General features: G+C 42.0%; 1 protein-coding gene across 3 annotated transcripts in view; it reads left to right on the top strand.

The window, feature by feature from the left end:
• The window catches only part of sorl1 (sortilin-related receptor, L(DLR class) A repeats containing), a 129,625-nt gene that overhangs the window by 10,014 nt on the left and 92,376 nt on the right, over positions 1 to 27,235 (top strand). For all 3 annotated transcript variants that reach the window (XM_030744182.1, XM_030744184.1, XM_030744183.1), the window contains exons 2-4: positions 17,285 to 17,401; positions 24,127 to 24,261; positions 25,028 to 25,189. In XM_030744182.1, coding sequence (XP_030600042.1) covers positions 17,285 to 17,401; positions 24,127 to 24,261; positions 25,028 to 25,189 — 414 coding nt within the window. The remainder of the gene's footprint in view (positions 1 to 17,284; positions 17,402 to 24,126; positions 24,262 to 25,027; positions 25,190 to 27,235) is intronic.

The following is a 27,235-nucleotide window of genomic DNA, read 5'->3' as shown; positions in this document are numbered from 1 at the left end:
TAATTATATCGCAGGCTGGTTCTGGCCCGGGGGCCTTGAGTTTGACACGTTACAGATAACTCAGAAATATTATTAGAGCCACAGTTTGGATTTTTGTAGCATTGCACTACATCGCTGTTTTGTTTATTTAGCTGCTTGCATGAGAAATGAGAGCCAGCATAGCGGAACAGATCTGCACAGCTCTCTGTGCACATAAATATGTCACAGAACCAGACTAATAGGAAGCTTACTTTAAACCCCCCCATTTCAAGACAAAAAACATTCACATCTTCAAGCTACATTAGCATGTGAGAGCGGTGTGCATGGTGCCTTTGAGCCAGAGTAAAATCCACCTTAATGACACCCATCACCTGGAGTTGGAGTAGTGTTTACAGCAGCATCAGTCTCTCCACACTGCATCCTGAAAGCAGCAGGCACTGTCCTCTGAGGAACTGCACGCATCTTCATGCTCTGCTTTTATGTTCACATGCTCCTCCTTAAAATTCATCACACACTCTCACTCTTAGCTCCCTAAGCTCAGGCTGAAGGCACAGCAGCCCACTGTGTGTGTATATATATATAATATATATGTGTGTATCTGCTGTAATGTAGCACTTAGCTCCAGTATGAAAACAACTTCATTAGTTTTTATCTGGTTGAGTTTGTGAAGCTGCTGTCAAAACATTTCAAGCAGCGCTTTCTTGGTGTGGAACAGCTTTGGCCCACTTCTCAGTAGACCTCAATAACATTCATCATTTTCTATCAAGTTCTGCAGTATCAAGCTTTTCAGTAGCACAAATTAACTTCATAACTTGCCTGTATTTTTATATACTTCTAAGCATTATTTTGGTGTGCAAGTTCTTGAACACCTTGCGTTGTGAGTCTGAAAAGAACTCAGGCAGAGAGGTCTGCAGTCACACTGGGAGGAGAACAGTTGCTCAATTGTGCCTCGTCCCTGTAGCCATAAAACACCGGCCAGTTTGAACATGTAAAGTGGACAGTGCTCAGCTCCCGGTGAGAGCGCAGTGGCCTTCTTTGCCTGCCAGTCCTGCAGAGATGATGTCATTGTTTGAGCCAGGCTCCGCTGATGATACTCTCCTGGTCACGCTGCCACCCCACCCCCCCACTACACACACACACACACACACACACACACACACACACTCTCACTCCTGCAGCTGAATAATGGAGAGCTCAGAGCTTAGGAGTGGGGAGGGTGGAGAATAGGCTAAATGCCCATGCATAATGTTGCTGCATTCCACTCCTTGGTACTACCAGACACTGAGCCTAACTCCTCCATGCTTCCAAGGAATATCAAATCACCAGAAGGGTGGAACTCTGGAAGGAACTATTGTGTTATGCTTTAATAGAAATATTTAATCTTTTACCTTTTATGGTGGCTAGATATTTGGGCCAGTTGATAGATATTTTTTCTCCATGTGATTTGTCAGTCTAATGTTTTGACTAGTCAGTCTTAGTGGATCTGTCAATTCTGGTATTCTATGGTAAATGCCAGTCAGGCTCTAAGGTGCCGAGCAGTGAGCACAAGGCCCACTAAAGGATGCCAGGCCCTCAAACCACCCTCATGAAATCTGTTATTGATAGTTTGGCCAGAGACATTCACACACAGGGCACTTTGTAGGCCTCTGGCAGTGCACATCCTGCTCCTCTTTGCACAAAGGAGTAGATACTGATGGGTTAAGGACCTTCTTTGGCCCTGTCCAGCTCTCCTAGAGTAACTGCCTGTATCCTGGAATCTCCTCCATGCTCTTGAGACTGTGCTGGGACACACAGCAAACCTTCTGGCAATGGCATGTAGTGATATGCCATCCTGAATGAGTTGGACTATCTGTGCAACCACTGTAGGGTCCAGGTAGTACCTCATGCTGCCAGTAGTGACAGTGACCCGAGCCAAATGCAAAACTACTGAAAAACCAGTCAGAAAAGATGAGAGAAAATGTCAGTGGCCTCCACCTGTAAAACCATTTTTGTTTTGATGGTAGTCTCATTGTTGCCCCTCTAGTGCACCCATTGTTAATTATATCCCAGAAGTTTAATTGACTTGGTGCTATACGCTGATTAAAAGTGTTCCTTTATTTATATTTTTGAGCAGTGCGTATGTAAAAATAAATAATAGAGCAGTAATCAAGTGATTCTGCTGTCTTGAACTGCAGCATGTAACTTCGGTGTAGCAGCCTCTCTGGAGAAGCAATTGAATGATATTGGTAACTGCCACAATAGTGACCTGATTGGGTAACCGGGAGGGAAACGTGAGAAAGGAAGGGCCAGGGCTAGCTGGGGAGCACCTGAATATCCAAATAATGGGAAGGATATTGTCCACTAGTAAATCAAACACTGATGGTATCTTTTTGATGGATTTAAAAAACCACAACAAAAAAAACAAACAAAAAGCTAAAGTGACTCACTGAACTTAATCTCTGTGTGAACTACCTTGTACACCACACAGTGTGTGGTGTTACTATTGTTATGTCCCCAGCCGGGGAGAATATCCTCTCTGTTACAATGCTAGAACAGGGATAAATAAAACACTCCTGTCAAGATTTTTGAAGCCTGTTTTCTTGGTGTAGAAAAAGGTTGCGGAGTTAGGCTCCGATATGAAAACTGATGTTTGCCATTCTAAGCACGTGCCTATCTACAGTGTGGTTAAAAAATGTAACTGCATGGGGACTGTCACCTGTGCATCTCCTTGCCTGACGGCTTGTGAAAAACAAATGATGCGGATGTTAAAAATCCCCTCATGCTGTTTAAGAGGAAGTACATTTGTATTTCTAGAATTTACTTTTTTGTTTCAAATCTCCTAATCCTTATCTCCTTATTTTCCAATTTCGTTTGTTCAAACAATGCATGTAGCACTTTCTTTTTCATTTTCTTAAAAGGAAACCCTGTATATAAACTTCCAATTCAGATGACAGGTGGAGAAAGGAAGATGCAGCAGGTAGTTATAACCTGGTTTGTGTTCAAGATTTAAAGCCTGTTGGGAGCATAGACCTTTGTCTGCAAGCAGTCTTTACACTAGGTTACTGCTTTGTCTGGATCTTGTTTGAATGTTAATGTTTCACTCAGTGCTAATCCTTCTCTGCTGATGGGTGTGTGGCCTGCTCTGAATGACTCATACATAAGCCTGGCTTGCTGTATTTCACCTGGGCCTGTATTAGGTTTTTTCTAACATTTTTCGGTTGCAGTTTAGTGAGCACCAAACACTGCAAAAACATGTCAAAATACCAGTGATATACATAGACAAAGCTTTACATAACTTGTGCCTTTCTTCTCATGTGTCTGCACAAGACCAGATGTAGTTTATTTGGGTCCAAGCACACATAAGGAATGCAACCAGTGTGTCAGCTGCTAGTAGTGACTGTGTTGAACAGAATGAACTTGAACTTGCTATGGTAGTGAGGGAGTGTCTTATAAAGTAAAGGAATAAATAATAACATGTATTTTATGCCAGTAGCTAACAGAGCAATGTGTTGCCAGTTCCTTTTCCCATAGTCTGATGCACTTTGTCCCCTCTGTCTTGGACTGGAGCTGCCAGCGGCAGTACCTGTTCTGCTTTGTAGCCTTGGTGAGCTCAGGGTGGTGTCACCTAAATCCATTTTTCCACATGGTGCAGGTTCTGGTTAAAGTGGCTCTCTTGCTCACAGAGGATCACCAGAGCAGAGCAAGGACTGCTATGACCACTTGCAATTCAGGATGGTGGTGTGGGAGACTGTCTGACTGCATTGTTGTGGAGGTGATTTGACAGACTCGAGTCAGATATCATTGAGGACTGCCACAATAACAGCCTGACCTTTTCCTGTAGGGAAAGTTTTGCTTGCCTCCTCAAGTTGTGGTGCAAACAATCTAGCGTACCTTTTTAAAGTGACAAGGAATATATTTAAAGGTGTCATATTAGACAGAAAACACTGAGTATGTGACTCGATGAGTGGTGATTCAAAAAAAAAAGTGAAATGAGTTTGAGTCATGTTTTCTTAAGGTTCAGAGTAAGTTTGGGGTTGGGCCTGTGGCTTTGAAAAACACCAGTTGCTCGAGAAGTTTTTCTTCAGAATTTTAAATACCTGTAACTGCAGAGAAGTCGGATGCCAGGTGGTTAGCATAGACTGTATATAAAAGATGAACACAGTTAGTTTGTGGATTTGTGGGTTTGGCTACTGCTATGTTGTAGATTTGGAGCCAGAAGAAAATATTTAGATGAGAGGGTGGAGTTCCTGGGTATAGCTAAGGCTAGAAAACTGAGTTAACAAGCTGTATTACTACTAAAGCTGTATAGATTAAATGAATAGGTACCGCTATCTGCTAATTAGTGCTAAGTAACAGAAGTTTGTACTTTCAGTTATTTAATTGTGTGTGAAACTGATGTTTTCTTAGTATTATAAGAAGTTTTATATATTCATATTATTATTTGAAAATTACAAAAAACACTCCAAAAGGCACCAGAATCAAAAAACACAATCAAGAGGTCCAGTTCAGTGAGTGGAATTAGTTGAGGGTGAAGTGTTGGTGGTGGCTGGTGGCTTTTGGCTACAGCTTCCTGCTTCAGAGACACCTGTCAGAGTGGCTGTGCCCCTAACTTTAAGTCTTAACAAAATCCACAGCTGCAGTTGGTATGAAGGTCAAAGTTAGCTATAGAGATCAGGGTAGTTTTTATACCTGTCCAGGGTACTATCCAGAAAAAAATTTCAGCCCAGTGCATTCAGTTAGCTAATGCTAATTGAGGGATGGTGAACAGTCAGTTAGGCGTGAAATAGACTTCTGACTCGAGTCTTTGCGGGGCCTATGTATGTAACCTGAAATCCCCTCTGAAGCTTAGATGGTACTCACAATCCTTGAGGTTGTGTACTAATATTTCTCAAGAGGTGCACGTCAGGTTATGTCGTATGTTACAGCATAGGGTTCAGAGGGGTTTTCCAGTTACATATGTAGGAGTGATGCAGAACTCTAAGGTGCCGTTTACACGAAGCCGTTTTCACTGGAAATGGTGTCGTTTTGATGCGTTTCAGCCTTTCGTTTACACGATGGCGTTTCAGAAACGATCCGTGTTTACACGAGGACATGTGAAACGATGAAAACGATGTAGTTCCCATGCCAGGCCACAAGTTGGCGTTGGTTTTCTCTTTGCAAAGTTTGTTTACGCAAGACGCGCATGCGTGGAGTGACACAGTAGGTAGTGCGGCAAATTGTTCATTACTTACAAAACGGCCAATGTGAGAGGTTTTGTGTGGACCGATGATGAGGTTGGATCGCTGCTGCACACAACGCTGAATTACAAAACGGTAAAAACACAGGAAAAGCATAAGAAGCACTCGTGAATCCGCGAGTACTGTTTATCAGTTTGCGCGTGCGCGAAAAACTGGCCGTCGCAACCATAGTGCGCATGTGCGAGTCGAGCGTTTTCAAATCACCCCGGTTTCAAGTGTTTACACGAAAACGCAAGCCGGTGCGTTTCTGAAACGCTCCACTCTGGACCCCGTTTCTGAAACACATCGTTTTCACTCTGTTGTCGTGTAAACAGAAGGGCGAAACGCATCAAAACGACACCGTTGTCGTGTAAACGCAAGGCCAAAACGCATCAAAACGACACCGTTTCAAAATGAAAACGGTCTCGTGTAAACGGCACCTAATTCAGGCCTTTCTAGGTCAGTAGAGCAATAATTCTTTTTGCATATAAGCCAAAAGAGTTGCACTTTACATATCAAGCATTCAGTGTGTCCCAGAGTGCTGTTTCCTTCCACTAATGGGTTTGCAGAAATCACGTATAAAGCATACACACAAAAACGTTATAATCCAGATGTTTTATCGAACCAATCAGCTGCTAAAAGGACTTCCTACATTCGAATATCCATCATCACATTGTCATCACATGACAAGTCCTCTTACAGCTTCTGGAAAGCCTGAAATGGTCCTTTGAGTTCCCCTTTTCCTCTTCTTCCTCCTCACATTCACGCTGGTTGCCGTTGTGCTTTCTGGGACCCCACGAAGTCAAGCGTAAAAAGGGCCGTCGCAGGATCGCGTATGCACATTGTGAACCGAACGTGGCTGGTGGTAGATTGTAAATTGCTGTGAAATAATACTGTAGTGCAGCGATCTAGCAAGAGGGAACAAAAATCTGAGACTGGGATCGGCGACAGGGTGGAGTCCATGGGGGTGCACACCTGCTTGCTGATTGCAGTGATAGAGTTCCAATAGTAAACGGTGAAATTCTCAGTCCAGCGCAAGACGACCTTAGCATGGCGCAACGCCAGGCAATCAACTGCTCGCTAGAACCCTGCCCATGATAATCATGTTTATTTCTGCTCAACAGCTGACCATTTTAAAATGGGAATCTATCAGGATTGGCTAAATTTTGGAGCCAGCTTAGTAGCAATTAGAGCAGTGATTCTCAAAGTGTGTGGCGTGCTATTGGTGGGCGCAGATTCATGACAGGTGGGGCACAAGCGACTTGCGAGAAAAGACATGCAGAACTAATGTTTAACATCGGAACCATTTTCATGGCGGAACAAAGAAATTCACCTCAGTAGTCCTCTCATTCGCTGCTGTCACAGCTGTAGAGTGACATCAAAATGGAGAGATATTTGATGGAAAAACAGGTATTGCTTCTGAGACAAATGAGGCAAACGCTGATAATAAGCCAAATAATTAGCTAAAAATAGAAACACGATGCAGCTTATCCTTTGCTTCGTTTCACAGTGAACATGGTAGGAGGTGAGCAGAGACCAGTGTGTACTTTATGTTTACTGGTATCATGCCAAATATAGCCTGACCCTCATGCTGGTGCTTTCAGGTGGTTGGCTTCTGCAAGCTGCAGGCTCACCTCCAGACCTGGTTGGGGTCCTGCGTGTAGGGTGGTTTTTGGCCCCTTTTGCCCGCCCTTCTCCTGGGCATGACTAATCAGGAGCGAGACCGAGATGCTCCATTTGTGCTACCCGTCCTACAACGGATCCCCGTCACAGGGAGGCGGTTAGATCTGCTCCCGCACAGTCTGCCAGTGATTTCCAATGTGTCTGTGTTTTTAAAATTTATTTATTTGTTTATTTTTTCAGTGTAATGTCTTTGATTATATTTGTAAATAGACTGTAGTCAACAGGATTTATGAAGGACTTATATATGAAATGAAGAAATTAGCTGTTTTGTAAATATCTTATTGTGTCTACATTATAATCAATCCAGTTGTTTTGGCCACTTCAAAGATCGTTATAGAACTGTCATGTTATATTTGTTACAATTTCTGGAGCTCTCTTGGCCAGATATCTCTTTAAAAAGATTTTTTTAATATCAATGACAGTTTTTACCCTAATAAATAAAGAATATGTAAAAGTCATAATAATCGGAAGATAATGGATGGCTGGACATACAGTACTGTGCAAAAGTCTTGAACCACCCCTCATTTCTTCATACTATGCTAGGAAAATGGGAATTAAGCTGAGACCAAAATGGAGCATTTTGGTATCCACACTGTCATAACCGTGAAGCATGGGGGTGGAAACATCATACTTTGGGGGTGCTTTTCTGCAAAAGGGATAGGATGACTGCACTGTATTGAAGGGAGGATGGATGGGGTTATGTATCGCGAGATTTTGGCCAACAACCTCCTTTTCCTCAGTAAGAGCACTGAAGGTGGGTCATGGCTGGGTCTTCCAGCATGACAATGACCTGAAACACACAGCCAGGGCAACTAAGGAATGGCTCCGTAAAAAGCATTTCAAGGTCCTGGAGTGGCCTAGCCAGTCTCCAGACCTGAACCCAATAGAAAAATCTGAAGGGAGCTGAAACTGAATGTTGCCCAGTAACAGCCCCAAAACCTGAAGATCTGTATGGAGGACTGGGCCAAAATCCCTGCTGCAGTGTGTGCAAGCTTGGTCAAGAACTACAGGAAACGTCTGACCTCTGTAATTGCAAACAAATATTTCTGTACCAAATATTAAGTTCTGTTTTTCTATTGTATCAAATACTTATTTCATGGAATAAAGTACAAATTAATTATTTCAAAATCATACAATGTGATTTTCTGGATTTTTTTATTCTGTGTCTCACAGTTGAAGTGTACCTACGATAAAAATTACAGACCTTTTCATTCTTTGTAGGTGGGAAAACGTGCGCAGTCGGCAGTGTGTCAAATACTTATTTTTCCCACTATCGAACAACTGCTTGCTAGTGCTAATAGCCGCACACGGTTCAGTTCTGATAATGAACCGATGCAAAAACTCCTTCGCTTCTGCAGTTTATTACGGTTTGGTTTGCTTTTCCTGAATCCCGACTGCCCAGAAGATTTCATAGAAGGTGTAGGGTTTCCAGTATGGATTGTCTGTGAAAGATGGAGACAAGGACCTGCTGCATTACAGTTCCCTTGTTGGTTGCCTGCAACACGCTCTCCTGTCTAACCAAACCCCTGCCTCACTCTCCAAGTACCTACAAAACTGTCAATAAGATTGATGGACATGAAAAGATAAGGAACACCTCTCTGCCAGGACTGCAGGCCATGTTGCAGTGCAGGATGTGAGAGAGAGAAAAGAAAACAGGAGAGATGGTGAATAGGGAATTTTCATGAACCTGGCTTCATCAGTGTCCTAAATTACAACACAAAGATGCGATGTCTCTTTTCTGCTGTTACTAGGATACAGCTTGCCCTCTTGTCAAATCTGTAAAGTGGTGCTGACAAGTGCTAATAATGTTTTTTATTGCACTTATTAAAGCAAACTTGAAGTGACCAGAAAACTTACCACAAGCAGTTTATCTACAGAACATTTGTTTTTTTCCTTTTTATAGCTACCATATCACATTGATATGACAAAAATGTGACACTATTTGTATTAAATATTTTTGCTTTCCTCAAAAGAACAAAATCCTACAAGGGAAAATAATGCCCCCCACTACTCTTATGAAGCTTAGAACAAAGATGCTGTGTTGAATAAGAATTTAGCTGGGAGTGTATATGGTATACATATTCTTGTCGTTATGACGTGTAGTGGAGCTGCAGAGCAGTGATCACCCATGGTAGGACGAATTGTCTTACTGCAATTTGCTACAACCTGGCAGATAATTTATTAATTTTATTTATCCCCAGAGTCATCATTGCACTCTCTGTCTGTCTGAAGAGCTGCTGACACCCCTTTCGCCCACTCGCAGTGGTCAGTAATGCCAAAAATGCAGAGATTTATTGCTGCAACACCTCAGCACCAGAGACAGCCCTGGCTTTTACCTGGGGGAGGCACACAGAAGAAGATGGAGAGGAGGAGGAGCAGGAGCAGGATGGCTAAAGCAAGAGATGGAAAAGCAAGTTATTTATCAGTGAAGCTGACTGTATGGCAGCACCTCATAGTCATCCCTTTGTTGGAGTTTGTATGAGGAAAAGGTTAAATTTGTGTCTCACTGGTGACACACAGACTCCAGGACATTTGCTTTGCCGTTTTCTGGTTGCATTATACTAAAGGATAGATCTACTCTCGTATATCCTGCCTTTCAAGGCTCCTTTTGTGATCAGCCACCCCCTTAACCACATAGTGAGCCTTGTTGCTGCATTGCTGTACACATTTTTGAGACCACTGTAGGTGGAGATATTAGCATCACTGCCTTCTCTTTAATGTATTTGGCAGATTATTGTTGAACATTGGCACCGACTTTTCAATCCAAATGTTAACAACACATAAGACACAGCAGTGCAGACTATGCTGCCAGCAGTTGCTTTTTACTGCTGGAAAGTCTCAGGCTGAATATTTTATTAAACTCCTGTTCCTTATACAGGCATAATGCTGCCTTTTTGCATCATTATCCACATCATTGTTGTGGTAGTGGCAGCAGACTGGGTGGAGGGTTGTGTCTGATCACAGCCGATGGCGATACTTGTTGTTTGCTCCACACTGGACTAGGAAAGTACAGAGAAAGGCCTTTGAAGCAAAATGGAGCCTTTTTTTGCCCCCTCTCAAAATCATCAATAAAAGATAAGGAATGAAAAGTAGCAGCAGAATGATGGCAAGACAGTGAGAATGAAAAAAATGAAATAGCCTGTTTTCTGTCCACACGCTAAATGGGAGGTGCACTGGAGGGGACTTAGTGGGTGTTTAAGCAAGTTATTGCATTATCCATCCTCTACATCAGAACAGACGATTTGTTGGAGCAGGATCAGCCAGATGTTTACATAGTCAAAGAAAAGTGTGGTTTTGTCCACTGAGCTGCAGATCCATCCTCTGTGCCACACTGCTGCTTGTTGTCCAAAAACTCACTCAGACACGCTGTCTCACTGGGTGTTCTTTCAGCACCATCAACATACCCACTGGAGTTTATTTTTTGACTTGCTTCCACATACATCATTATGCAGCCAAAAGTGTTCACCATTCAACTATGAAACAAGAAGAACTGTAATGGAAGCTTGTACTTAATTACAAAGTACATTCCTTTGAGCTGAGATAAACAGACAGAATAAAGAAGCTGTAAATAAGTAGCATCACCATGTTTCTTAGTTAGTTACGGCAGAGGGTTTACAAGAGATCTTTTGAGAGATCTGGAAATAGACAGGTGCTACAGGACACAGGAGTAGATTTTTAATCCTGTTCCATCATATTCTCACAAAAATCCTATTCTCAGAGACATGGAAAAATGTCCATTCTATTCCTATGTAGTGTTGTGGGTTTTTTGTTCCCCTCAGGGAGGTGGGTAATACAGTTGTCATGATTAGATAGAGACCTTGCATTTTCATAAAAGAGGTGATTTTCAGCTGATTCTTAAAGAAGAGCGTGCTTTGCATGTCTTGACTAAGCTTACAACTTAAGGCTTGTCCTAAAAGTTGTCAGTGTGGTGCACCCAGTCAGTATTTCTTCAAGATTGTCTGCTCTTGGTGGTGATAAATGTTTGATCTACTACTTTACGGTGTTGACAGCTTTGCCCCTTCAGCTTCACACATCTGAACAGCAGACATGCTACCTGCCATCCTCCTGCAATGCAGTAGGAATTCTGTTCGTTACAAGGTTGTTAAAAGGAATGCCTTCAAATAACACGTGTTTTTGGGATGCAAAAAAAAAACAGTGGAAGCTTAAATTGATTAAACTAGGACTGGAACAATTCCTTGAGTAACTTGAATAAAATGATTATAAAAATTCCTCAACACAAATTTGTTGCTTCAGTGTTTTTTAAAAACTCTGCAGTGTTTTCATCCACATTAGCAGCATTAAAGTTCCCCATTGCTGTGACTGATTTCCATCATTTGGAAAAAACAACCCTTTAACATCGAGTGTATCATCTCTGACATGTTTTTCCATGCCTCCGCTGCTCTCTATATTCGTGTGTGTGTTGTGCTTGCTGTAATGAGAATTTCAGCTGTTAGACACTGGAACAGATCGCTGTGACCACAGTTTGCTAGCGGGCGCCATTATTAGCAGTAGCGATCATTCGGAAATGATGAAAACCCTCCCATTTGGTACCAAGAGGCTCCGTCAAAATGTTTTTTATGCTTTAATCCCTGATTAGCTACTAAAAATAAACCTGAAATAGAAATGTATTTAGGAGGGCGCGTGTGAATACAAAGCAGTACAACATTAAGCTCAGACAGCCCCCAGTTTTTCAACAATAACACTGATAACACAACAGCAGCAGCAGTTTTATGTGAAGTCTGTCTGCACATGCGTGGCAAGAGGCGGAACCATTATTGAGAAGGTGAACCTAGCTGGAGAGAAAGGAAATGAGCTTTTTCCTGGAACACCATTAAAACCTTTACAGTTTAACAGTTGGAGGAGCCCTTCATCAACCACCTGATCAACAAGTGTCAACGTGAAGAAAAGAGAACTTTGTAGTTGCTCTATCCCCCACTGTTTGGTTTCCACAGCGCAAAAACTGCAGTAAAGCTACGGAAGCTAAAATATGCAGATGAACTGTTAAAAAGACAAAAGTATTTCTTATCTGATTACTCTTTTCAGCCCAAGATTAAGCTGATAGTATTTTCAAACTCTTAAAGAATCTGCTTTGGGCTTGTTTGTTTTAATGGTGGGGATCCTCCTAATGACTCTTCCTTACTCTTCTTTACTTCTGTAGCATGAGTTTGCAGATAGCAGAACATTAGAACAGTTCTTGTCCTCTCTTCCTCCCCCACCCCCAACTGGTTGCAGCAGTTGGCTGCCCCTCTCTGAGCCTGATTCTGCCAGAGATTTCGTCCTTCCCACTGTTGCCAAGTGCTTGCTTATAGGGGCCTTTTGGTTGTTGGGGTTTTCTCTATATTATTGTAGGGTTTTTACCTTACAATATAAAGCACCTTGAGGTGACTGTTGTGATTTGGTGCTATGTAAATTGGCCAGAAATGGCCAAAGTGCATTTTTGGAAACCATCTTCACTCAGGTTTTCATTGTTAACCCCCCCCCCCCGCCAAAAAAAACAAAAACATAAGAAAACAAAAAACAGGCTATAGTCGGACAGTGGAAGGAATACTTCAAAGACCCCCTGAATCCTACTGACACACTTTCTGTAGTGGAAGCAGAGTCTGGGGACGAGGGGGATGACTCACCCATCACTGAGGGTGAGGTCACTGAGGTGATTAAACAACTTCTTGGTGGCAGGGCCCCTGGGGTGGAAGAGATTCGCCCTGAGTTCCTGAAGGCTCTGGATGTTGTAGGGCTGTCTTGGTTGACACGCCTCTGCAACATCGTGTGGAGATCTGGGGGGTTCCACTGGATTGGCAGACTGGGGTGGTGGTCCCCATCTTTAAGAAGGGAGACCGGAGGGTGTACTCCAACTTCCGGGGGATCACACTCCTCAGCCTCCCTGGTAAGGTGTATGCCAGGGTGCTGGAAATGGGTCCGCCCATTAGTCAAACCTCGGATCCAAGAAGAAGTGATGGGAGAAGGGAGCAGGAGATTGATAGACGGATCGGGGCTGCGTCTGCAGTGATGCGGATGCTGCACCGGTTTGTCGTGGTGAAGAGGGAGCTGAGTGTAAAAGCGAAGCTCTCGATTTACTGGTCGATCTACGTTTCTACATTCACCTATGGTCACGATCTTTGGGTAGTGACTAAAAGAATAAGATCGCGAATACAAGCGTCAGAAATGAGTTTCATTTGAAGGGTGGCTGGCCTCGCCCTTAGGGATTGGGTGAGGAATGTGGCCATTCAGGAGGGGCTCAGAGTAGAGCCACTTCTCCTCCACATCAAGAGGAGCCCGTTGAAGTGGCTTGGGCATCTGACTAGGGTGCCTCCTGGGCACCTCTTGGGTGGGGTGGTCCAGGCATGTCCCACTGGGAGGAGGCCGCAGGATAGACCCAGGACAGGCTAGAGAGATTATATCTTTTGGCTGGCCTGGGAACGCCTTGGGGTCCCTCCGGATGAGCTGGTGGAGGTGGCTGAGGAGAGGGAAGCCTGGGCTTCTCCGCTTATGCTGCTGCCCCCACGACCCAGCCCCGGATAAACAAAAGAGAATGGATGGACAGATGGAAAAAAAAAAAATCCAATATGTAAGAAATAGAGACACAGAAATCAATGAAAAATGAATCATTAGAGCAAATCTTTAATAGAACTGAGGGGAACACCAGACCCCAGTGATAGCTCTGTTTTTCTTCTCTGAGCAGTACCCTTCACATTACACATTAATATTTGGCCAGTTTTTCATATGAAATATTGACTTGTGCCATTTTGTTGTTGTTGCTGAATAAATCAGTCAGGCTATACACAGGCTAACTGGATTTAGCTATTAAATGTGATTTGTCTTGTTTTTGGAAATGTTCTGACAAATGCAGGCTCAACAGCCTGGGGTTATCTCAGGTCACAGCCTGTGTGCGAGCCTTACTGAGTTGTCACAAAGCCTGGAAGGCTGGTTCAAATCTTTGGGCTCTGTTGATCTTTATCTTTCTGCATTGTTGTAGTTTGAGAGTTTTTCTGAAGACAGAGAGTTGGTGTTTGGTGTGAGGAATCAAAGAAGTGAGCTTGACTCTGTGCCTGGAATTAAATTATTACAGATTTCCAGGGCTCTAGCCTCAGATTCAAGCCATATGCCAGCCTGAAGAGATGTCAGCAGATCAGGATACTGTGCTAAACTCATCCTTGTTTTCAAGCGTGTCACATATCCATAGGAATAACATGAAGGAGTTCTGTGGATAAAATATGAATACAATCTTTATTCATGCTGTCATGCCAGCAGCATACACAGTACCACTCAAAAGTTTGGACACACCAATTCATATGAATGGGGAAGTGTGGGGAACTTTTGACTTGTACTGAATCTTTGTATAGTGCATATTATATTTTAAATATTATTAGGTTAGGCGAATCAAAAAGAAAAAAAAGAATAGTGCTTTGCTCAGTGTTGCAATATAAACATACCATAATGCATACCATACACCTTGTTAAGTGGCAGCAATTCAGTTCAGTTTTATTTGTATAGCCAGGGCTAGCCCAAGATTTTATGGGGCCTTGTGCCAAATAGGGCTGGGTGTATGACAAAATTTCTTACCCGTATTTTCTTTCTTGCTAGTGTTACCACCTCCAGCAACCACTTGTGCTCTACAGCATTTGCAATATATCATCATTTAGTCAGCGTCTGACCTTTTATATACGAAAAACCTCCAGACGACAGACGTAGCTCCTCTTTTTGGTATTAATTCTTCTGGGTCATCTTCAGCCACCTGCAAAGTTGCTTTGCTTTTACAGCTGTTGCCGGCACCCTCTACTCTTTTGTGGATATGCTCAAGCAAGCACACCTGTGGTGTTCTGGTGTTGCAGTGAAATGGGTCCCCACTGAAACACTTTGAGACACTGCTGTGCACGTTACAGATGTTGTTTAGGCCATTCACTGGTATTGTGCGTCCGTTCGTACGCTTTGGCATCACCTTGACCCCCAAGACTTCCTGGCTATACCACAACTAGATAGCAGAAATCGGGTTGTACTGTAAGTCACGTGACCTTAATAGCAGAAGTGTTTCTTCTTCATGTGCTTGCAGATGCCGCACTGAGTGGGTGCGCCCGTTGCTGTGATACGACAGCACATATGTCTATGGATTTACTGTCTGACTGAAGGATGGAATTTTGTTCATTCAGTCTGTTTACATGTTTTGTTATTTGCACAGAGTACTAGATGTACAGGAGTACACACAGGAGGAAGTACTTTCCAGTGAAGTAGACTTCACCAGACTCTATTTAAAGAATAAGTCAGCTTTTTGCTATTTTGCTCTGTATCTTTTCCATTTACATTTTAATAGCGCAGCTGTGAGTCTTGTTTTATAGAGGAAAAAAGCATTAATTTATTTGACGAGCATTATTATTTAAATATGCCAATTAGGGCTGCATAAAACGATTATTTTAGTAATCGAGTATTCTATCGATTATTCCAGCGATTAATCGAGTAATCGGATAAGAAATACTTTTTTTTATTAACAGTTTATCTGCATATTTTAACTTCCGTAATGCAGTTTCTCGCCATGTGAACAAACAGCGGTGAATGGAGCAGCTACAAAGTTCTCTTTTCTTCACCTTAACACTTGCTGATCAGGTGCTTGATGAAGGACCTCCAGCTGTTTCACAGATTAATGGTGGTTACTAAAAGAAAAAGCTGCTGTTTTGGACGCTGGAAAAACGTTTCCTTTTTCACTACTTGAGCTCACCGTCACAGCTTCGCCTCTTTGCGCTTGCGCAGTTAAAACCGCTGCCTGCTATGAGTGTTTTGAAAAACTAGTGGCTGCGGGAGCCATAGCGCATGTGTGAGTAATGGTGTAATGCTTTGTATTCACAAGCATTCTCGAAAATACGTTTCTACTGCAGGTCTATATTTAGTCACTAATAAGGGATTAAAGTATAAAAAATATTTTGAAGGAGCCCCTCGGTCCTGGGGGGCGGGCCTTCCGGTACCGAACCATCGCTAGTGCTAATGGCCCGCGCTCGCTAGCAAACCAGTTCTGGTAGCTACAGCTGAAGTAAAGACAAAAATAGCAGCTGAAATTCTCAGCGAGCACAACACACACAGACACACAGAGAGCAGTGGAAGCGTGGAAATGCATGTCAGCGACAGTTGCCACCCGTCCCGTAAAGTACGGAACACGGCATGTTACGGAGCCGTATTCCACGGAGTCCCGTAACATACGGGGTTCTGTATTTTACGAGACAGGTGGCAACTCTAGTGATGATCCACTCTGTGTTAAATGAAATCCATCGCAGTGACGGAGAGCTTTTTAGAATGTGTGCTTGTGTATACGTGAGTGATTCACACTCCAGTCCAGTAGGTGGCGGTAATGCAGTTCTATGTTGGTTTGCCAGCCCCCAATAAACCCACAAAAAAACGTCAGCACTAATGCTGCTAATGCTAGTGAGGAGCGCCGCTTACACCGAGACAGCTGAGCGCTGCAGAGTTTAAACGAAGCATCGACACAGTAAATTTGTGTCGATAAATTTTTAGAATCGATTTAATCGAGTTAATCGATGAATCGTTGCAGCCCTAATGCCAATAGTTTATTTTTGAGCAATTTCTCATGTACATCTACAGCTGAATCTTAATAAAAGTGCCAGTGTGACATTTTGGACTTGTAGCTTTGACTCAGAAGTGCCTTTTTGTTTATAACTTTTGGGAAGAAAAAATATTGAGATATATATATATATATATATCACCATTCAGGTAAAAAAATACTAAGATTTTACTTTTGGTCCATATCGCCCAGCCCTATTATATCGTATGAAAATATATCGATATTTTTTAAAAACTCAATATATCGGCCAACCCGAGTTTTACAGGTGGAGGCCACTGACATATTTCCCCTGCTCATCTTTTCTGTTTTTTCACTAGTTTTGCATTTGGATAGGGTCAGCGATACACATATTATTGCAATATGTGTAACCAACATCCCTGCATGTGGCTGCAAGAAGAAAATTGATGACAAATTGAAGAGATGCATAATACAAATGGTAACCAAAGCAATTAAAGGTGAACTCCAAGGTTGAGGTACAAGTGTCAGATTTGCACCATTCATTGCTATTTGAGCCAGAGTGGACTTAATGGAAGACGACCGAGGAGGACAACACTGTTGAAAGCAAATCATAAAAAGCGAGACTGGGATTTGCTAAAATGCATAATGAAAAGCCACAAAGCTCTGGTTGGTTGTTGTAATTAAAGCAATATTGTGAAATAATTTTAGTGACCTACAAAATTATAAGAATCAGTAATTAGAAACAAACCACCTGGAAAATGTTAAGAAATTGAGTGCTAATGGAACAGAAAGATTACAAAACAATAATTATTTTTTTATAATTGTATTAAATACAAATTAGCATAATGTACTGATTTGCAGAGTAATGGTTTTCTTGTATCTTTTGTTCCCTTTTTTTTTTCTGCAGGCCAACCTGAATGACTCTCATAACCAGATGGTGGTCCACTGGGCTGGAGAGAAGAGCAATGTCATTGTAGCCTTGGCTCGAGACAGTGCAGGACCCACCGGGCCCAAAACCAGCTCTGTAAGTACACCTGAACTCATTTATGCATAAAATACATAGGAATGCTTAAACTAAAAGGCCCAGAACTACACTGCTCAAAAAACCTCCCAAAAAAATCCCTAAGGAGCACTTTTTAATCAGAGTAAAGCATCAAGTCATTCAATCTTCTGGGCTATTGATGTGGTCAGTTAAGTACCTGCTGGGTTGTTAATCAGTTTCAGCTGCTTTGGTGTTAACGAAAATAATAACTGGTGCACAGTAAGGGTAACGATGCAACAACCACCTAACAGGAATGATTTTATAGGTGGAGGTTACTGATATTTTTCCCTGCTCATCTTTTTTCACTGCTTTTTCACTAGTTCACTAGTCACTAGCATTTGGCTAGGGTCAGTGTCACTTATGGTAGCATGAGGTGATACCCGGATCCTATAGAGGTTGCACAGGCAGTCCAGCTCTTCCAGGATGGCACATCAGTACGTACCATTTCTAGAAGATTTGCTGTATCGTCCAAAGCAAGGTTCGAGCGATGCTCATGTGCATGCTGTGTGTACACAAAACACAGCATTGGCGGAGGATTTCGGCTTTCCCGTTTTCTCCAAAAGTCACCAGAGTTCCCAGAAAGTTGCTAAATTTGTCGCTTTTTTGGGACGGGGGGGGGGTGCTTAGGGGGGTCTGAAAAGTCACTAAATCTCACCAAGTTGGCGACTTGAAGCTTGAAATTTGTGCTCCCCTTTTCCACTTCTTCCCCCTTGCTTTAAGGGTTCTGTAGCTGTGCGAAATCAAACATGAACAGGACCGTGACAAGATCACATGTGCACATTGGGAACAAAACTGGCCATCCCTGGCAGTAGATTGCAAATTGCAGTGAAATAATACTATAGTGCAGCGATCTAGCAAGAGAAAACAAATCAGTCTGGTATCAGCAGCGAAGCGGAGTGTGCACGGTGTGCACCCGCTTACTAATTGGAGTGATAGTGAAGAGTTCCAATAGTGAACTGGTGAAATTCTCAGCCCCACGCAACATGACCTCAGCGTGGCGTGGCGATCAGCCGCTGGATCAAACCCTGCACAGGCAGCATAATTTTAGAGTTGTGAAGACCAGTTTCTATCAGTTGGGACTAATTGCCAATGCAAAATCTTATCTTCCTCCAAAGGACCTTGAAAAACATATTCATGACTTCAACACCTCTAGATTGGACTACTGCAATTCTCTGTATTCGGGTCTTGAACTGTCATCTCTCCATTGTTTGCAGTTAGTCCCAAATGCTGCTGCACGTCTTTTGACAGGTAGTAGAAAGCATGACCACATCACTCCAGTTTTAGCAGGTTTACACTGGCTCCCCATTCAATTTCATATTGATTTTAAAATTCTTTTACTTACTTTTAAAGTTTTAAATGGAATGGCACACAGCTATCTAGCCAAGGTGCTCAACCTATATAACCCCAAAAGAGCACCGAGATCATCTACCAGATCCTCTTACTATAGCTGAGGTCTCAATTTAAGCATAGAGGTGAATGGACTTTTGCAGTCGTAGCCCCTAGACTCAGGAATAGGGCTCCAACTATCGATTATTTTAGTAATTAAGTATTCTATTGATTATTCCATTGAGCTTTACTGCAGTTTTTTGCTGTGTGAAACAAGCAGTGAAGGATAGAGCAGCTACAAAGTTCTCTTTTTTTCACGTTGACACTTGTTGGTCTTATGGTTGATGAAGGGTTCCTCCAGCTGTTAAACTGTAAAGATTTTAATGGTGGTTCCAGGAAAAAGCGCTGCTGCTTTGGATGCTAGAAAAATGTTTCCTTTCGCTCCACCTGAGTTCACATCTTGATAATGGCTCCGCCTCTTTGTGCTTTCCTTGTGTGCACACAGACACACACAACTACTGCTGTTGTGTTATCAGTGTTATTGTTGAAAAACTGGGGACTGCATGCGCTTAATGTTGTAATGCTTTGTATTCACAAACATCCTCAATACATTTCTATTGTGGGTCCATTTGTCCATGAATGGACACAGACCTCTACAGGCTAGGCAGTGGCGCCCTGATTGCCATTAAGTATCTGGATGAAATCCTCGGACCCACTGTCTGACTCTACGTTGGTGCAGTGGGTCCTGAGTTCCTCCTGATGCACAATCATGCCCGACATCATCAAATAAAAGTGTTCTTTTAATTTTTTGAGCAATACAGCTACAGTCAGCTATAGCCTCATACAATGTTCAAGGCCTTGTTTTTCAGTTAAATCGCAGTCTTTACATTGTTTCTTTAAATTAGCAGTGCAGCAGAAGGTTTTGTTCTCACTTGTGTAATATGTTTCTCATGATGGTATGAGTGTTGAGCTACACATTAATCTGTCCATCTGCTACCTCAACAGACAGACACACACACACACACACACACACACACACACGCACTCTCTCTCTCTTTCCCCCTGCATGCAGTCTGAGGAGGAATTCACAAACAGAATAAATACTGAAAGCCTCAAACACAGTCATTAAACAGCATGCCACTTCGGGGGTGGGGGTGGGGGGGTGCTAATTGTGGTGATAGCAATCGGTTCCAATAGCAAACTGGTGAAACTCTCAGCCTGCTGTGACGATGCCTCAGTGCTGGACGATCAACCACTGGCTAGAACCCTGATATGGATGAAGAAAACAGATTCTCATTCCTAGCATTCATTTCAGTGTGTGGGATGTACCTCCCTGTGTACATCAAACCTAACTGTCAGGTGATCACAGTGTCAGTCAGAACCACCCTCAACTTATGTAGGTCGGGCTATTACGCAGTCATTACTCAAACACCTCTTTTCTCTTTGGAGCATATCTCAAACTACAATATAGGTTAGCTAGCTTAATTGTCCGTAGATAGAAGTGTTTAGCTAACTTCTATGTTGCTGGGCACTATCTGCGTGTTTTAGGTCTATTCCTTAGCTCAGGCTTTTGCTATAGCCTAAGACATCACACCACCTATGGTAAGATAGTGTTTCCTTTGCATAGTTTATCACGCCAGCTAACACCCTTTGTCCCTGTTAGCTCTCCAGCTAGTGAAGATAGACCCCTCTTTCCCTTAGACCAGAGGAAATGGAAACTCTGTGGCTCAACTGTGCGTTTATAGGAACAAGATATCGGGTCTGCTTGTGTTGTCTCTACAACATCAGGCACAATCGGCTTGGGTGAATAAGCCAGTTGTGCCTGATGTTGGGGCAGGAAGCTACACCATAAACGTCTATTGCGGTGAAGGGCCTGGCTGACCTGGGCTTCGTAATAAACACTGAAAAAAATTGTTGTTTTCACAACAACAAATAACTTTTCTGGGTTCATCCACAGACTCAATCTCCTTTACCGCCCGTCTGTCAGTGGACAGAGTGAAGACGTTAAGAGCATGTCTTGCTCTTTTCTGCCTGTACAAAACAGTCCCCTTCAGCCACTGGGGCTTATGTTGTCAGCCATCCAGCTGGCTGGCTGAATGTGAGGGATTTTCAGCACTTTGTGGTTTCTCTCACACTGAGAGGAACTGTAACAGTGGAATGTAGGGTCTTTACCTTACAACATAAAGTGCCTTGAGGTGACTGTTTGTTGTGATCTGGCACTATGTAAATAAAATTGAATTGAATTGAATGAACAATTGTGTTACGCTGTTGGCGACAGTTTTTCTAAACCAAGGACTGCCCATGGGCACTGTGAGGTCTTGGCAAGTGGAGCTTGCTTAATATAAAAGAAAAAACAATTGTTTTTCTTTTGTATTATTGTTACTTTTTTTTATATTCTTCTTTAAGGGCAACACTGGCACCTGAGGACAGAAATTTCATTCCACTGCATGTAAATGTGATGCGAATGACAATAAAGAATCCTTGAATCCTTGTCCAGCTGGGATGGGGTACATGAAGGGCGACCTGTGAGTGGACACTGGAGCAGCTCCACATAAATTATCTGGAGCTTCCTCAGGCACTTTTTTTCCATTTCCATGGGGACATAACTGGGTTCTCTGAATTAGAAGCGGATCTGCTATCCAGAGATGCTCTGTTATACAGGAACTGGGCTTTGGATCCGGCCGTTGCAGTCCAGCTGTTGCTGCACTACAGCCAGGCAGTGTTAATTTTATTGACGAAATATTTTCGTCATAGGTTTCGCCAACGACCGTTTTTTCCATGACAAAAAGGAGACGATAACTAAATTAAAACCACCTAAAAGGATAAAAACAATGACGATTCGTCAAGACGAAACCAAAGTGTAAATTAATTTTCTTGTGAAATTAATTGACACTTTCTTCATCGTTTTTTCAGCAGGTGGGGGAACCCTAAGATGGGTTGTAGTGGCTCTGCATAGGGTAAAGAATCACATCTCACAATAATTTCTGTTTTGAGCTCTAGTAGATTTTCTTTGTGTCAGGCTGTGATCAGCTGATCTGCGCTGCTGCTGCTCTTTGTGGATTTACACAACTGAATTCAAAAATCTGTAGCCCAGTATTTCACAAGCTATTTTGGCTGATCTCCACCCCTACACTGACAGTATACTGTTTAGTTGGTATCAAGTTGCAGTTGGTATAAAGGTTGAATTCAGTGAATGAATCTAAGCATCATCAGCTTAAATTCAAACTCATCTCTGCTACATTTGTAACCTAACAATGAGCATGAACACCAGCACAGAGCTTTACTCTAAATTCACCACAGTACAGCAAACTAACCTGTTTATCCTGCACTAAACTGCAGCATTTTTTAACACAAACTTAGTATACCTGTTTGTTTGAAAAAAACATCAACTTCACATCATATACGGATCCAAGATCTGATTTTAAAATGTAAGTTTAAAAATTCCAGTTTATCAGATGTCACTGAGCAGTTCTTACCTTTAAATCTAACCTCTCTTCTTCCTCTCCTGTCCTCTCTCTTACATCTTTTCCATCTCTGAGTGAACTTCTATCTTGTTCTTTTCTCTCCCTGGAAATATAGCAGCTGTTCTTTTAGCTAGCAGACACACTGGGTGACAAACTGCATACACTGTTTGTTGATATTTGATGAACATTTAGGAATGTTGCATTTTGAAATTACCTGCAACACATTTATTTATTTTCCATTTATTTTTGCTCCTCTTATGTAGCACTAGCTAGACGCCACAACTTACAGACATCTGCACCCGGTCCGGCCAACTTTAACCCCTGAACACAGCGCTATAAATGAAACATAAATCATATGCTTTTAAGTCTTTAATCGTTCACACACCAGTACTATTCTCCCTTAATTTGTTCCTCCATTTAGGCTCAGATCAGTTTGATGTTTGAAGGTGCAGTGATGGAAATAAAATCTTCCCTCAGATGAGTTAAACCTAAAGTAACTAGCCTGTTTTGAAAATGTAAGAAGTAGAAAGTACAGATATTTGTGTAAAAATGTAGGGAGTAAAAGTAAAAAGTTGTCAGGAAAATAAATACTCAAGTAAAGTACAGATCCTGAAAAATCTGTTTAAGTACAATAACAAAGTATTTGTACTTTGTTACTTCCAACCTCTGTGTGGGAGCATGGGGTGTCTGGCCCATTGTTGCAGGCCATTCAGTCCCTTTGCAACTGCAGCGAGAGCTTGGTCTGTATAGCCGACCATAAGTCGGACTCGCTTCTTGTGGGTCCAGGGCTGCCATTTGTCAGAGATTCTGTTCATAATTTTTATGGATAGAATTTCTAGGCATAGCTGAGTGGCAGAAGGCTTCGGCCTTGGTGGCCTCAGAATCTCATCTCTGCTTTTTGTAGATGATGTGGTGCTGTTGGCTTCATCAGTGGTGGCCTCCATCTCACAATGGAACAGTTTGCAATTGAGTGTGAAGCGGCTGTAATGAGAATCAGCACCTCTAAGTCTGAGGTCATGGTCCTCAACTGGAAAAGGGTGGAGTGCCCACTTCAGCTCAGGGACGAGTTGCTGTCCCAAGTGAGGGAGTTTAAGTATCTACCTATAATAGCTTTAAGACACACACACTGTGGTGCCCACTTGGGCTCAGAGGCTTTTTCAAACACAACAGATTAAATGAGCAGGGTTTAAAATTCTAGCTTTGCAAATGTTTCACAATTAATGCACTATTCAGAAACCCTCTCACTAGTAAGTTACCACTGTATCTCAAGAAATTATCATAGAGTTAGTCTATTTTAGTGTGATGCATTACTTTAAAATAGCAAACAAGGACAGACTGGAACAAGGCTTTGTGCATATTCTTCATCTTAGAAGAGGACTTAGATTTGGAAATTGAATCTGTTTTCTAAATATGGCTGCTTCAAATAAAGGGTTGCTCCTGGCGACAAGCTCTGTTTAAGGAAATATATTGCATTTTTTTCACTATTTAAGCATTCAAAGTTAATGTGAGGATTTCCAACTAGGAATGAATAGGCTTGGTTTTTCTTTTTTTTTACTGAAATAGGGTGCCAGACATGGTGTCTACAAAATAACATCTGTTTATAGGTATTCAGTCAGTAATGAATCCCTCTTTCCCTTCATCCTTTCCAGCACATATCAGGCACAGAAATTTGTCATGCTTTAAACTGTGGATTACAGATGCCAAGCAGGAGAGTATACTTGAAGTTCCACTTTCCTCAGACCTCTCAGATTAATGTTATAAAAATAGCAGAATTTGTAGTTTACTAAGTGAACTTATTCAGATGGTCAATTAATAATGATGAATCATACTGGGCTAATATTTATGCTTTAATCTGGAACCACGGTTTTCTCAGGGACCACAGGGTGTAGACATTGATTACTCCCTTTTTATCTTCAGGTCTACGTGTCCTATGACTATGGCACCACTTTCATACTTGTCTCAGACAAGTTCAGGTTTTCGGGGGCTAATATGAAGAATGGCAGCAAGCAGGTCATCTCTCAGTTCTACCACAGCCCTGCAGACAACAGAAGGGTAAGTCACACTCGGTGTGTAGTCCCATTCTCCTGGAAACACATGAACTTAAGCGAGCCTGTCTGCGTGTGAGAGAAATTAAGTGTGGGGCACAGCAAAGTGTGTATTAGCAGGAGAGAAATATAAGAGAAAAGTTTTACTCTAGTTATTGACAACTTCTAAGTCCCTTCTAAATGTAACAGGTGATAATTTATCTAAAACCAAAGATGGAAAGACAAACCAACCTCAGACATCTGTATATGTGATGGCATGAAAGCTAGTCCTTGCTAGCCAGTGGATTGGCAGCTATCCTGTTAAGTTACTGCTGAACCACATAACAAGTACAGGAGGAAAGGCTTTAACCCTCACTTTATTTGAAACATAGAAGAGGAGTAACAGTTATTGATGGTCTTTTTTTCTTCAATATGGAACAACACACTAACAAAAAAAAATCAGTCACTATATCAGGGATGTATCAGGTGGGTCATCACTGCCAACCTGCCCACTAGGTCAGCTCCAACTCACTAGACATAGAATACTTATGAGGGTACAGCAGATTCACAGTGGTACCTGGACTTGTTTAAGTCTGGTATAGTCTTAACCTGGATGCTATTGAGTCAAAGTCATTGCCATGAGAAGTGACATCTTTAAAGACTAATCAGACAGAACCTGTATATCAAAGGTAGTATTCACTTTTTTCTGAGTTGCCATTGACTTTGCCATTGGAACTTTTCCTTTGTAGATAAAGTATTTAAAATAAGAGTCCTGTTTGTTTCTGCCTCCTCAGTACCTTTTTGTAGACTCTACCAACAACCACCTTTGGAACACCTTTGACTTCTGTAAAACCGTCCAGGACTTCTCCCTCCCCTTCAAACCAACCGACCTGCTGCTCCACAGCAGACGATCCAACCTAGTACTTGGGTATGACAGCTCCCACCCAAACAAACAGGTAGGTCTGTCCTGGTTCTGACTCTCATCTTTTCATTCTTGTGTGATCAAATCTTATGTGAAACCATAAGAATGATACTAACATGTTCAGTATACACCCAGTTTCTCAGTGTTCACTCAAATCAATGTTCGCATTAGTTACTGCTTGTAGATATGATGAAGCAGCTGTAATAAGATTTGACTACCCTGTTAAAGCCAAAATTCAAGGTGATAAAATAACTGTAATTTTGCATCTGAATTACTACAGCTATACATAAATGCATACATGGAAGTAAAAAGTTTGTTGAAACCTTTGGAATTTCTGCATTGATTATTCACAAAATGAGGACTTTAGGGGTGGGTGTCATTGGGATTTTATTAGTCTTTATGTGACTACTGATAGTGCTTATTGATAAAAATAACATTATTGTTACTGCTCTATATATTTTGATTCAAAATAAAAATGATAACGCTGTAATTGCTGATTTTGACTGATGTTACTCACAAATAATGTTATTCTTCTCAGCTTCATACTAGGTCTGTTAATAATATGTGATAATAATAATATTACTAATGTGCTTCTGAGGTCAACAGCTTGAAGTCACCCACGAGCTATACAAAATTAGTTCTCTTTGTTTGTTGGTACAGCAAATGCACTCGATCAAATTTAGTTCAACTACAGAGCAGCTAGCAAGTGTTGTTACGCTAGTTCTTGGCTACTAAGCGTTCAGTAGCTGAACTGACTTTTGTTTAATGAAGGCTGGTGAGTCTTTCTATCCCCTGACTACGCTTTTGCTACTGCTTGCCTAAGGACTCATTAGGAACATTTAAAAAAGTGTTAAAAATAGATGCAAATGGTGTCCAGGGTAAATAATGTTAGACTTATTTTGGTATTGCACATTTGAAATTTTGCTCAATGAAATTAGGTGGCTGCACTGCTTCACATTTGCTTGCGTGTACTGGTGTTGCTTCATTTGTATTTGCATGGGTGGCACAGTGCTGCAGTGGTTAGCACTGTCACCTGACAGCAAGAAAATTCCTAATTTGAACCCCAGCCAGGGTGCTTATCAATATCAGTTGATAACCATCTAAAGTCCCGGTCAGACAGCCCTGGAGAGCAATTAGCCACCACCTGGTAACCAGTGGTTCCTAGGGAAAAATTAGTATTGCCCAACTGGTTGCAAGTAGTTGCTGTTGGTTGATGGCAGTCACTGTGTGCTTAGTTTCAGTCATGCAGGCATAGAGACTGGTCAGTGATCCCCTGGTAACCACAGTTCGCTAGAGAATAATATTTATTCCCTGACTGGTTAGCAAGCAGTTATGGGAGGTTGCTAAATGTCACTAGGTGATTTTTTTTTTTTGCAAGGAGGTAAACAGATTGCTGTGGCCAACTACTCTCCAAGTGCTTGTGAAACTGTGAAGAATGCAACTCAAACTGGTAAAGGAGACCATTCGCCTTCAAAATAAAACTTGTCCTTTGAAGTGAGTTAATTTCAGCAGTAAGGCACAACTTTTACTTTGAAGGCAAACGTTATCTTCCATGCAAACCACGGGTGACTACAGCAATCTATCAGCCAAAGCAATCACATTGGGTGATTGGTGCAGCATCTCTTTGTGACCAGTTTCATAAGGCAACCAGCAGCAGCCTTCATCAGCCATTCACCAACTGACCAGGAAATACATGTTTCCCTAGCAACCGGAGGAAGCAAGGGGGTCACCGAATGAACTTTAGGCCTGTGTGATGAGGTCTAAGGCACATTTATAGACAAATGCAGTCTGACTCAATTAAGGGGGAAGCGGTATTCAAAATTATATGAAGAAATTTTCCAGAATTCTGGGACAGCAGTCCACGAGTGTTGGAGGAACTATCTAAAGCTCCTCATCATCACTGTGTAAGTCCAAAAAGCAACAACAGGAGGGTGTTGCCACTAAAAGAGGTGTGCTTAATAGCAGCATGAAAAGTACAACTGTTGGTGTATTAGTTTATTGAAATTGTGTTTGTGTATAATTGTGACTCAGATAAGAGTCAGACCACATTTTATGAGTGTCAAATGCAGAAATCCTGGTT

The sequence above is a fragment of the Archocentrus centrarchus genome, chromosome 13 (assembly GCF_007364275.1).
Source record: "Archocentrus centrarchus isolate MPI-CPG fArcCen1 chromosome 13, fArcCen1, whole genome shotgun sequence".
NCBI lineage: Eukaryota > Metazoa > Chordata > Actinopteri > Cichliformes > Cichlidae > Archocentrus > Archocentrus centrarchus.
This window is presented reverse-complemented; position numbering and strand designations above follow the sequence as displayed.